This window comes from Chaetomium globosum, genomic scaffold, assembly GCF_000143365.1.
Source record: "Chaetomium globosum CBS 148.51 scaffold_3 genomic scaffold, whole genome shotgun sequence".
NCBI lineage: Eukaryota > Fungi > Ascomycota > Sordariomycetes > Sordariales > Chaetomiaceae > Chaetomium > Chaetomium globosum.
In genome coordinates this window covers 2,503,906-2,516,246 of record NT_165978.1, presented here as the reverse complement: position 1 = coordinate 2,516,246, position 12,341 = coordinate 2,503,906, and the positions used below count along the sequence as shown (strand labels likewise).

General features: G+C 55.0%; 6 protein-coding genes across 6 annotated transcripts; 2 read left to right on the top strand and 4 right to left on the bottom strand.

Moving 5' to 3' along the window:
• Positions 1 to 401: 401 nt before the first annotated feature.
• CHGG_06115 (uncharacterized protein) lies at positions 402 to 1,447 on the bottom strand (the record flags this gene model as incomplete). The annotated part of the gene is made up of 4 exons (XM_001222209.1): positions 402 to 474; positions 530 to 537; positions 710 to 1,273; positions 1,331 to 1,447. The coding sequence occupies 4 exons, from the start codon at positions 1,445 to 1,447 to the stop codon at positions 402 to 404; spliced, it is 762 nt and encodes a 253-aa protein (XP_001222210.1).
• An 883-nt stretch (positions 1,448 to 2,330) lies between these two features.
• Positions 2,331 to 3,335, bottom strand: CHGG_06114 (uncharacterized protein; the record flags this gene model as incomplete). The annotated part of the gene is made up of 4 exons (XM_001222208.1): positions 2,331 to 2,576; positions 2,639 to 2,897; positions 2,959 to 2,987; positions 3,210 to 3,335. 4 exons carry the CDS (start codon positions 3,333 to 3,335, stop codon positions 2,331 to 2,333), a joined length of 660 nt encoding a protein of 219 aa, XP_001222209.1.
• A 293-nt stretch (positions 3,336 to 3,628) lies between these two features.
• Positions 3,629 to 4,672, bottom strand: CHGG_06113 (uncharacterized protein; the record flags this gene model as incomplete). Its single annotated transcript, XM_001222207.1, has 1 exon — positions 3,629 to 4,672. One exon carries the CDS (start codon positions 4,670 to 4,672, stop codon positions 3,629 to 3,631), a length of 1,044 nt encoding a protein of 347 aa, XP_001222208.1.
• Positions 4,673 to 5,676: 1,004 nt separating this feature from the next.
• Positions 5,677 to 6,304, bottom strand: CHGG_06112 (uncharacterized protein; the record flags this gene model as incomplete). Its single annotated transcript, XM_001222206.1, has 2 exons — positions 5,677 to 5,968; positions 6,042 to 6,304. 2 exons carry the CDS (start codon positions 6,302 to 6,304, stop codon positions 5,677 to 5,679), a joined length of 555 nt encoding a protein of 184 aa, XP_001222207.1.
• A 605-nt stretch (positions 6,305 to 6,909) lies between these two features.
• Positions 6,910 to 8,175, top strand: CHGG_06111 (uncharacterized protein; the record flags this gene model as incomplete). The annotated part of the gene is made up of 2 exons (XM_001222205.1): positions 6,910 to 7,361; positions 7,656 to 8,175. 2 exons carry the CDS (start codon positions 6,910 to 6,912, stop codon positions 8,173 to 8,175), a joined length of 972 nt encoding a protein of 323 aa, XP_001222206.1.
• A 543-nt stretch (positions 8,176 to 8,718) lies between these two features.
• CHGG_06110 (uncharacterized protein) lies at positions 8,719 to 11,743 on the top strand (the record flags this gene model as incomplete). Its single annotated transcript, XM_001222204.1, has 2 exons — positions 8,719 to 8,900; positions 9,238 to 11,743. The coding sequence occupies 2 exons, from the start codon at positions 8,719 to 8,721 to the stop codon at positions 11,741 to 11,743; spliced, it is 2,688 nt and encodes an 895-aa protein (XP_001222205.1).
• Between the last annotated feature and the right edge of the window lie 598 nt (positions 11,744 to 12,341).

Here is a 12,341-nt window from a genome sequence, read left to right as displayed (position 1 = left end):
CATCGACTGGCAGCTATGGATGATCAATAAATGGCTCGTAGATAATAGGAGAAATGTGATGTATGTTCCTGGGATTTTCAGAGTAAACCAGGCCAAGAGGTTTTAGTCGTGATTTTACCTTCAGGAGAGCAAACCTTTCCATCCATAATTGTGACATGGCGGCCTATATGTCAGCTTCTGATGTGATCCGATCAACCACTCTCTGCCTTTCTCTCTGCCATCCGTTGCTGCTACCCAGTATCTTCGTGAGTGCATCTAGATGCACCAGATGCCCTCGGCGGACGTAAACGAAGAGCGTATATGTTGCCCATGCCGAAGTGACGGTCCCAACGGATATGAGTGAGGGCCACTTGAACTGATCGGGGCGGGAGAAAACGATAGTCGTGGCGAAAGACAGGAGTTCAAAGGCGTTTTGCCACGCCGCTTCCACTGATGAAAATGCACCGCGGTTCTCGGTCTCGACCTCCTGGGCAGCTAATTAGTTTTGTGGAATTGCATTATCCGCCCAGGGCTTGGTATCGACTCTTACCTCTTGAACTATGATTTGCACGCAAAGGTCAAAGCCCCTTAGTCCTAGGCGACTGAGTATGGTCCCGCCCACGAGAGCGCTCGCCGAAACGACAGGATCATCGTCGAAGATCCAAAACACTGTGATCCCGGCAACTAGCGTCGTAACTTGCCAGCTGCTGAGCCAGAGGCCAGCTCTCACGGGCCCAACTCGCCCCATGAGCCAAGGCGCCACCCACGTAGCCAATACCTCAAAGAAGACACTTAGTGTTCTCGTAATACCGACTTGGTTGGAAGTGTAGCCAGCCGAGAGCAGGTAGGTTACCATCTGGCCTGCAAAACTCAAGACCGTAAGGTAAAGAAGTGCACCCGAGATAGAAGCGAGAAAGGCGCGGTGACGGAAGTAGAAGTTGAAATCCCTAGCGGACTTGCTGAAGACGCCACGGGCGCGTCTCCAACTCTGTGCGAGCTGGCTTCGGCTCTCGGGCACCCGCGCTGGTTCGATTTCTGTTGGCTCTCGTCGCGGTGCAACCTTGGCCTGCTGTAGTCTCGGAACCTCGTAGTAGACCCGGGCAATAGCAAAGTACTCAAGGACAACGGACGTAACGTTCATGACCAGATTGGCAGTAATAGCCACTTTGGTTGAGACGCCGTCGAGCAACGCGATGAAAAGGGGGCCAAAGAGATTGCAGAGCAAATCAATGCGCCGCATTTGTGCGTTCATGGTCATCAGCGCAGCATGGTCCTGGTCTGCCACCACAACGACCTATCGATCCGATGAGCTAAAGGTTCAAGACGTTTGTCTGGTGATCAACCGACTCACCCAATCCTTCTCAACAGAGACCAGGTTCAGAATGGAGCATAGCTTCTCGATGCAGGCGAGGAAGGACAAAAGCACAAGCATGCCCGTTCTTCCGCCATGTCCGAGAGGCAGCCCCATGACGAGCACGTAAAAGATGGCGCAGGATACCGCCACGGCAAGGCGCTGGAAGACTCGAGGGAGATTAGTAACCTCTCCTGAAAAGGGCCCTGAGAAGAGAGCATTTACTAATAGACACCCGGACCACCTGAAGGCGATTGCCCGTGTCGACATAGTGCCCGATGGCAGGGGCAAAAAGAATGGCCGACAGTCCGCGCGTCAGAGCATACACAGACATGGGTAACAAGGTCCCGGGGAAAACGGTTGCCAGGTACAGCACGGCGCCGAACTCAAAGACGCGGGAATTCCATGTCGATAAGAAGTGCGACGTGTAGAGTCGGCGAGCAATCCGAGTTGAGACTTGGTCTCGAGATCCGATCGCATTATGGGCTAGCGCGGTCCGCTCATTGATAGCCGGCTCTTCGTCTGGGGGCTGACTGAATGCCATGGTTAGAAATCGTTGCGTAGGGCATTGAAGGGTGACAGATGGGCCGGGTCCGCCTTTTGGACGTCCAAACGTCGTTAACTGTGTGGAATGGTCTTGGCATGGGCACCCCATTGGCAAAAAGGAGCCTAGTTCCGGCGCTCTCATCCTCAGTTCGCTGGGCTGGGATACCTCGTCTCTTCCCCTGTTCGAGATCCCCAAGCCGATACCAAGAACAGTACCTCAGTTACCAGCTCCTTGCAAGCCTCCTCCTGTCCAGGATCCGGAAAACAAAATGCGTGCGCGTGGCAGCTCAAGATATGCGAAAGAATAGGTTGTCCTTTACTCCCTATATCCCCACAAAAGACGGGACTCAGCCGAAAACCCAACTAATACCATGTCCCATCCATTATGATACATCACCCGTACCATAACAAAAACAACCCCAGAGCCTGGCTCCGCAGCTGCTTAACCCGTGCCCTAAGTAGCAGCCTCATCCCCACCAGGCAGCTCCCCGTCCCCGTCCCCGTCCTCATACCTGGTAGCGCCCACAGGCGAGTTGAGGAGCCAGCGGATGAGCAGGAGGGCGTCGGGGGGCGGCACGCCCGGGGCGCCGCCCAGGTCGAGCTGCCGCGACTGGCGCAGGATGATGGTGTGTGTCTTGGGGTCCATGTGAGCTTGGGTGATGCGGGCTTGGGTTTCGAGTTGGAAGGTGAAGATGAGGACCTGGGGGTGGTGGTTAGTTTGGTTGGTTGGATGGGGGCGGAGGAAAGGGGGGGGCTGCTTACGGGCTTGGTGTGGTGGTCGGTGAATTCTTTGGAGCGGGTCTGCGCCCACAGGCAGGCGACGGCGGCCTTGAGCTCGCTCTCGAGCATTCTGCCTTCTGGGGCCACGGTCGGGTTGAGCATTGTGATTCCCAGATGCGGTGTGTTGGCCGCGATCGGCAACAGGTAGTGTCCGGTCAAGTACAGCCCCGCCTTGTCAGGGCAGTCGCCCATCGGGGATCTAAAACTCATATCTTCCTGATTGACTCCCTTGTAGATATTGCTTGACACAGGCGTTAGTCGCGAGGGTTGGGGGAGCAGCGGCGAAGAAGCAACGCACATACATGGGGTGTATTTCATCCTCGTGCTCCATCTCCAAGCCAAGAAATCATTCTCGAACCATTCTGTAGCCGGCGTTCCGAATCCACTCCTCCTCGCGGAGGTGCTCGGGTTCATCGTAAATCGGCCTCCAAAGGGGCTTCCACGTCTTAAGTTCTTCCTCTAGACCGCTGATCTCGCTACGGCAGGGAGCAAAAAACCGCGGCTCAGAATCCAAGGTTCGCAGGTTATCGACGTCAAGATCTGGCCCCTTTACAACGCCGAGGTCATTGAGCGTGGCGTCGTCTAGCGTGCCGGGCGACTGGAGCTCCAACTGCTCCCACAGAGTCATCAACATGCGGTACTGTGTCCGCTCGAGACTTCGGCGGTCAATCTGTTCCATTGTCGCAAGTAAGGGGTGTATGTAGTGATTGATACAAAAGTGGTGAGCTGTTGAGGGTAGCGTGACAAAGGTCTCGTGTCTTGGCCGAGGGCGGTGGGTGGGAGGACAAAAGCTTGTTTTTGTTTACCACACTCAGATGTGCATGGCAACAGTTGCCATGCACATCGTATCTGATTGGCTCCATCCCGGAGTTCTGCTTCAGGATCCCGAGGGAAAAAGATGGCCCGTTAGGTGAATATCCAGTGAATATGTGGTGAAGCAGCTAGCGGAGGTAATTCACTGCGGACCAGGCATTAGTTGTAGTACTCCAGAGCTTCATAAACCCAACGCCACAGCCGCCCATCTGCCACAAATTGCGGGTTCATCTTGGCTGCAAATGCCACCTTGCGCGCCAACGCTAGTCTCTGAGCGCCAACTGCGTCGAAATACTGCTTCTCCCGCCGATTGATCTCGCTTTGAGGCTCGTCATCTGCTGCTAGCTCGCTGACTAGTGAGAGTGCATCGTGGCTCGTGGCTCGTCTCGCCAATGTGGCTGATAAATTATTGGTGTCGTCTCCGTCAACTCCAGAAGTTACAGGTCCCCCGGCAAGCGCGTAGAGTGCCTCAAGATGGCCATAATCCTGCAAAGCATCCAAGTTGACCACGCGCATGAATCGTGAGACCATATGGCTGGTCTTCCAGTAGCTGGACTCGATCGTGCCACCGCTGATTCTCTTATTTTCCGCCTCAATACCGGAGCGGAAGGCACGTACCAAGGACAAATCCAACAACAAATCCCTGGGATGTGGTAGGCCCGGGGTAGCGAATAGCTGGGCTGGAAAAACGGTTGAGGAGAACGCCCAGTCGATGACACACGTGATGTTGAAGTCATCGTCAACAAAAAGGTTCTGGACGCTGATGTCGTGGTGGCAAAGGGGGAAGCCGGGGGCTGATTGGTTAACGGGACGGACCATGCGGGGGATGATAGAATCTCGGAAGAGGTCGCTCGCGAGGCAATACTGCAATCGGTTGGTGCTCGGGTTTACCATTCCTCCAAGGGCGACAAGGTCGTTCCAGCGATCCGTGGCGGCGTAGTACTTGGCGAAGTCGGGGTATTCTTGTGGGACAGGAACAGGTGCACGGAGGACATGGTGGCCCATGTGAAGTTGCTCAGCATGGAGACGCAGGGCTATGGCGAGAGAGGAATAATAATCTGCTTCGTTGTGGAAAGGACCGCGCGGGATGTCCTCAATCGTTCCCCGGTCTTCGAGAACATGCCCCGGGGAGAGATAACTACTCGCCAATGTAATATCCCTGGTCGCCTTCGAAGAGAGAGCCGATTGTGGGAAAGCGTACATCAAATAACTGACGAGCGTAGCAACCAAGTTGACGCATGATTTTCTGCTTCATTCCATCGGTCATTACTCGGGCTGTGGTAGAACCGTCCAACCGGGAGCGTTCATGGGTATGTGTTGGCCACTCGTATTTCGCAAGCGGATGACCAGTCGCTTTGCTCATGAAGATGTATGGAATCCCGATGTAGTTTTCGTAGGTAGGACTTGCGACTGTTAGTGAGAGAAACGGGCAGAAGACGTAAAGAAGATACCTGTAATGAAAATCCTCTGGGACAGGAATAGCAGTGTGTTCTCGGATGTATTTTAGGGTAGCGGCCTCGCTCACTAGGAGACGTCCTGTGACATCTTTGGCCACGGCGGGGGATGAACAGGGAGCCCGAAACACCCATTCGACGCCATCATGGAACTCAAGAAATATCGCCCAGTTTAGGGCGCCTGATTTGGGAGATTGAAAGTCGTCGCAAGTACACGGACGACCTCGGAGACGTTCTGCTAACTGGAGGAGGTGGCCGAGATTAAAGTTGGCGTGGAAGATGTCCCTTTTTCGGCGTGCCATTGGCAATCGGCACCTCGCCCGGCATTTTAGATATCGAAAGAAGGTCACTTCTCAAATTCTGGGTGGTTGAAATGACTTGCGGACGGTCCGGGTGGCAACGCGAGCGAGATACTACCAGCACTGGGATTTCTTGGTCTTTTGAGATGATTGTGAAGTGGTTGCTGAAATGGAGACGGGTGGGTAATTGGAAACGATGCGCGGATGGAGTGGCACCCCATCCATGGACGCCGAGGTCACACAGCATCATCACCAGCACTCCGGCCGCACCCAACGTCACCAAGGACAAAACGGATAAAGACGTGTATACGAGTCGGGGCTTTTAGGATCATCCCCTATCGGCTCCCACATCCCCACGCTCGCGACCCGCCTGGTCCTGTAGCAAGTTCACCCTTCCACAGGCTTTCTGGCCAGGCGGTAAGACCCGCTGGTAAAAAACATTATACCACCCGGCCTAGCAGACAGGCTTGATAATCCGCCGCCTCGTCTTGTGGCCGTAGTGCTCCTTCTCGGCCTCGAAATACTCCAACTGTTGCTGAATCTTCCTTTCTAAGAAGGACCGGCGCTCCTCAGAACCCTCCATGAATCCCTTGATGCGCAGGACAACTTCTTTCTCGTGTTGCTGATCGCGCTGCTCCTGGGTAAGACCGCGAACCCTGGGCACCAGTTTCCTAAAAATCAGGTCCCAGTACACGAGATAGGCATGCTCGGGGTAATTGAGCCCAAGAACGATGGCGGTATGACACCTTTGCACCGGGTATCAGCGATGGCAATGAAATTCGAGAGGTTTGGGAAGGAAGAAAAGCGTTGAACACATACCACTTCTCCAGCGGTGCCCATTCAGTCGACAACTGCGGTAACAGGCCCAATGTTTTCTCGACTTCCTGAATGGCGGCACGCAGGTAGCCGACCTGCTTGTTGTAGTTCTCCTGAATGAGCAGTACAAAATCCAGCTGTGATGCATTGAGCCAGATCGGGGGTACCATAAACTGCACCGGAACCACTCGGCTCCATTCCCAATCTACAATACCAACAAGGTTGTAGTCCGTGTCAAACAGAAGATTGCTTATCACATTCTCCATATCGCCATGTACTAGTGTAGATTAGCCAATGTAGCTCAAGGGCGTAAGTAGTTGTTGAACATACTCCAAAGTAAACGGGCCTTGGGTTGGCCGACTGGTCCAGCCACTCATCCAGAACGAAGCGCTTGAAATGGTGAGCGACATATAGAACAGACGCAGGCTCGTCCTCATCCATACCCTGGTCTAGCTCTTTCTCAAGCTTGTTCTGGGCTAACCCTAGCAACCCGTCAACGAATTCGCGAGCTGTAGATAGGGTCTTCCGAGGTGGAAAGATGTTTCCGGGCTGCAAGCCGTCGAGTTCTTGTAGGGCGATATGTCAGAACAAGCCCAGAGCGGCTTGCGCCTAGGACCTGGGTCACGTGACCCGGGGGGCCAACCAAATTACTGGTCGCCAGAAAATTAGACCAGTTCAACAAGTTGAATAAGAACAACGAACAACAAGCACTGCAATTGACAGCCATCAACACCCTCTACTCCGTTCCTTTTGACCCAAGCCTTCAGTGATCTGCTCAATGCCTTGAAATACCGCTGGTTCCAACAATTAAGAGTCTCATTCGCCTCGCAATCCCCGAGCAAGCCAGCCCTCAATCTACGGTCCAGCAGCCATGGCGCCGATCACTGAAGACAAGACCGTCACCCAGATCCTGACTGGTCCCAGCACCTGGGTCAGTTGGCATCGCGAGTTCACGAACACAATGGACGCCCTCAAGCTCCTCGAATACTTCCAGGGCACCAAAGAACTCCTGACCGAGCCACGATCATCGGTCAATCCGCTGCGAATCATGGAACGGGCGCAAGAACGGCGCAAGAAGATCGCAGAAGAGAAGGGAGTGGCCATCCTTGCGCTCACAGATGAGGAACTCGAAGGCGCCACCGAAGCGACGCTCGATATCTCGACAGCGACCACTCCTCCCGACAGCGAAACAGAGGGAGAACAAGCCTCCGGGGCACCCACTGCCGCACAGAAGAGGACCGCAGGGAAGGCAGTGGACGACTATTTCCAGACCTACGGCCTGTTCATTCTTTCAATCCATTCAGAACCTTCACGACAACCGCCGTAAGGACTGGACAGCCCAGTCCACCAAACTCGACAAAGCTCGAACCTTTCTCAACACCACTGTCGCGATCACCCTCCGCAACGCACACTTTTTCCAACCGGCGGGAGTCTCCGGGACTGGTACAAGAACCTAAAAGCCGTCGCGGAGGCTCGCCACGAAAACAATCAGCGCCCTGCGTGGCAGGATGAGCGAACAACTACACTGCCCTAAAAGGGAAGGCCATCACCCAGGCCGACTTTGGTCAGTGGCTGACTCAGTGGGAGACCCTGATGGGCGAGGCAACCATGTACAAGCTCCCTGAGGTCTCCAATGAAGGATCCTGGTTCGAAGACTACGCTCGAGCCGTGGGACCGATCGTGCCACTATATGCAGCACTGGTACGGTCCAACCGCCTCACCCAACCCGAACCTGGGTTACAGAGAGATCGCCACCGAGGCGCGGCAAACAACTATCCCCCTGCTGCCCTCGACGACAGGCGCACGCATTCAGAAGGGCGCATTTCCGTCATTCAACCCCGGTGATTCAAATGAGTCTGGGAAAGCTAGCAAGGCCTCCCACAAGCGCAAGAACAGCACTCTTCCTACCGAAAAGGCCAAATGCCGCCTCTGTCACGGAAGACATCACATGGAGCGCTGTGCCTACATCATGCCACACCTGGCACCTGAAGGCTTCCAAATACGGGACCACGTCAGAGAACGTGTGGACCAGAAAATAGCCTCAGACTCCTCATTGAAGGCCGAGGTCGAGCGCATTCAGAACAAGCGAACCAAAAACTCTAAGCAACAACCAGATGCTCCGGCGCAAGGCCATTGACTGCCGGCCGAGCAGCTGTGGAGAGTCATTGGCATATGCTCAGCGATTCTCGCGACTATCCAAGTCAGCTTCCAGGCAGGGGTACTATACCCCCTCGTCAATTCGGCGATACTGGACTCAGGATCAACTATCCACATCTTCAATAGCTTCCACCGGTTCAAAAAGCCACCCTCACCAGCAGGTCCAAATGACTGTGTCTGGGCCGGGGAACATCCCGTGAAAATAGAGGGCTATGGCACCGTGGACATCAAAATCAGCAGCCTGCAGGGGCCTAAAATACTGACGCTTACAGGCGTGGCATATTGCCCGACCTTTGCGTGCAATATCATCTCCCTAAAGGGACTCAATAGGCGTGGCATCTGGTGGGACAACCGCCGCAACAGCCTCCAACGGAATGACGGCTCAACGCTGTGCTTCCTTAGCATTCACTACGATCAATTCGTGGTTGAACACCTTCCTGAACAGGTCCCTGCCGCAGCAATGGCAGCACGCAAGCGGAAGATTAATTCCTGGACCTCACGAGCTGACAGCAGTGCAGACGCGATGACCTGGCACCTCCGCCTAGGCCACCCAGGACCCAGGGTATTAGAACACCTGGTCAATCACTCCCTGGGCGCACGCATCAAAGGCATTACCACCGTCCAATGCGACGGGTGTGGGCAAGGCAAGGCTAAACGCCAGATTAGTCGTGCAACAAGGACTACAGAGATGGAACCTGGAGACCGGTATGTGTTGGGACTACTACCTTGCAAGACGTGAGGCGAGGCAAGTCCTTGCGGCCTTGAAGCACCTGTTCCAGCTGCTAGAAACGCAGTTCAATATCAAGCCCAAGATCGTGGAATGCGACAACGAATTCGCGAACGCCACGATCCTTGTGGACTTCTGCAACCTCAAGGGCATGAAAATTGAGCCCTCTGCGCCCGACACTCCTGCGCAAAACGGTGGCGGAGAGCGTGCCGGCGGAGTGATCAAGGAAAAGGCCAGAGCCATGCGCATCGGCGCCAACCTCCCTGAAGAGTTGTGGAATGAGACCACAAAGGCCGCAGTCTACCTGTATAACAGGTCACCCAAGTATATCCTCGATTGGAAGTCACCGTACGAGCGGTTCCACGAAGGTCTGGCAGGCAAGGACAACGACAGCCCGACCAGAATACAACGACCGAATCAGAGCCACCTCAAGGTCTATGGGTGCAAGGCATTCGCGCTGACGCGTGGCTCTCTCAAAGGCACTGAAAGGACCAGGAAGCTGGCTCCCCGTGCATGGATCGGATACCTCGTTGGCTACGATTCCTCGAACATCTTCCGTATCTGGAATCCTGTCACTAATCAGGTCGTTCGCACACGCGATGTTGTCTTCAACGAGGAGCAGGTGTTCTCAGGATCAATTGACATGATCAAGAACGACCTTGCACAAGTCGACCTCGAACAACTGAAAGAATGGCTCAACGCCAACACGACCGAGGACAAGAGCATCGCAGAGGAGGAAGAAGAGGAAGATAGCGAGGCACAAAGCACAGGCGCCACTGTGGTATCAACAACCGCAGCCTTCGAAGATGAGGGGGTGACAGAGGTGATCGACGAAGAGGAGGAAGAAATACTGGACAGTATCACCGTCAAAGGCGACCATACATCCACCTTCGAAGACTTCTACCCGACACCACCACAAACGCCGCCCCCAGGCGACCTGCTTGCCGCAGCTTTCCACGGCATGAGAATCTCCAAGTACACTAGCCCACCAGTACGACGTCGCCGTAGAGTTGAGCCGTGGCACGCAGTTTTCCACGCAGGCACACAATCGTCGCCCACAGTAGTGGAGAGCACCCAGGCCACCAGGGCCGAGGTCGCCCGAAGGCAACGAAAGCCACCACGCCAGAGCGCGGGCTCCGCAACCATCACCATAGCTGAGATCAACGTGGCCAGGGCACAGCCAGGCAGTATCAACAACCTCCATCAATCTCAGCTTCCGGCCCCACCAAAACGGCATCATGACCTCGTCGAGCCGCACTTCCCAGTCATCAACCCACGAAAAGGGAAGCCACGACACCAGCGGCACCCACTGGCCGACCTATTCCTCCAGGCCGAACGAGACCACCTGCAAAGCCATGAGAAAACAGGGTCCTGGGAGGAAGTGTCGCGCCACAGCGACCAAATACAGGGCAATCAAATCCTCGATTGCATGTGGGTTTACACCTACAAATTCAACACTCGCGGCTTCCTGGCCAAATGCAAGGCGAGGTTAGTTGTCCGTGGGGACCAACAGAGGGTCAATCATGCCGAGGAGAACTACGCGGCCACTCTCGCAGTGCGGTCCTTCCGGGCAGTCCTGGCCCTAGCCGCCCGCTTCGACTTGGAACTCAAGCAATTCGATGCAGTCAACGCTTTCGTCAATGCCAAAATAGACGAGGATGTCTATATGGAGATGCCCACAGGCTACCGGAGGCCAAGCAGGGTCCTCAAGCTCAAGAAGGCACTTTATGGGCTCAGGAAGTCTCCCCTCCTCTGGCAAAAGGAATTGACAGCTACGTTGACCAAACTCGGCTTCAAGGCTCTACCCCACGAGCCCTGTATGATGATACGGAAAGGATGCCTCATCTTCTTCTACGTGGACGACATCGTCGTCGCGTATCGCAAAAACGACAGCCATATCGCCAACGCAGCGATCAGTGGGCTAAAGGCCAAATACGAGCTCACTGGTGGCGAGGACCTTCGCTGGTTCCTAGGCATTGAAATTCACCGCGACCGCGCGAGACGCTACATCTGGCTGTCCCAGACGGCTTACATCGACAAGATCGCCGAGTTGGCGCAGTCTGACGACCTCCCCCGCACACCAATGGGCCTGCGAGAGCTTCCGCCATACGAAGGGATCGCGACGAGGCAATCAACCCGCCTGTACCAGCGAAAGGTCGGTTCCATCCTTTATACCGCGGTCATCACCCGCCCCGATGTGGCCTTCGCAGTCGCCCGGTTGGCCAGGTTCAATCAAAACCCTGGACCAGAACATCACCGCGCGGCGGACCAGGTCCTGCGATACCTGCATGTAACAAGGTCTCTGGCTCTGAGGCTAGGCGGTGGCGACTACCTCCGAGTGGCCAGCGATGCCTCTTTTGCCGACAACTCCATCGACCGAAAAAGCTCACAGGGCTACGCAATTACCTTGTTCGGAGGTCTCATCGCCTGGCGCGCCAGCAAGCAAGACACAGTAACCACCTCAACCACCGAGGCAGAACTCCTCGCCCTGGCGCAAGCGGCCAAAGAAGGACTGTTTATCCAACGACTGATCGCTGAAATGGCGATCAAACTCGACGACGACGTCCTGGTTCTCGAATGCGACAATACCAACACAATCTCCCTTGTGACGAAAGAAATCGCCGTCCTCCAAACGAAGCTCCGGCACGTGGACATCCACAACCACTGGCTCCGACAAGAATATCAACGCGGGAAGATCCACGTAAAATACGTGCCTTCCAAGAAAATGGTGGCCGACGGCCTGACCAAGGCGCTCAACGCAGACAACCACCAGGAGTTCGTCAGGATGCTGAATTTGGAGGACATCCAGTTACTCACTTGACGAAAACCCAAGCAGGGCCGCCAAGCACGGAGTAACGGGCCAAGGATAGAAAGAAAACACCGAGAAATGAAGATCACGGGAGGACATTCAGCCTCATGATTACCCAGTTAGGACAGGAGGCACGGGGCGCCTCCTGAGGGGGTGTGTCAGAACAAGCCCAGAGCGGCTTGCGCCTAGGACCTGGGTCACGTGACCCGGGGGGCCAACCAAATTACTGGTCGCCAGAAAATTAGACCAGTTCAACAAGTTGAATAAGAACAACGAACAACAAGCACTGCAATTGACAGCCATCAACACCCTCTACTCCGTTCCTTTTGACCCAAGCCTTCAGTGATCTGCTCAATGCCTTGAAATACCGCTGGTTCCAACACGATATCTATCGCGAGCGGCCGGTTACAGACGCTGATCTCTCGAGGGTCGCAAGTCAAAGCTGACACATCACGCGAACACAAGCCCAAGGCTCCAATCTTGGGAAACTCGAGTTGGCGTAACTGGACGTAAAACGGTCGCCAGCTGTCGATGGAGGTGTTTTGCGGCAGGGGTTTGAGGTCCGGCAAAGATCAGGGAACCCCAGGTTTCGCCAATAGATTTGATTCCA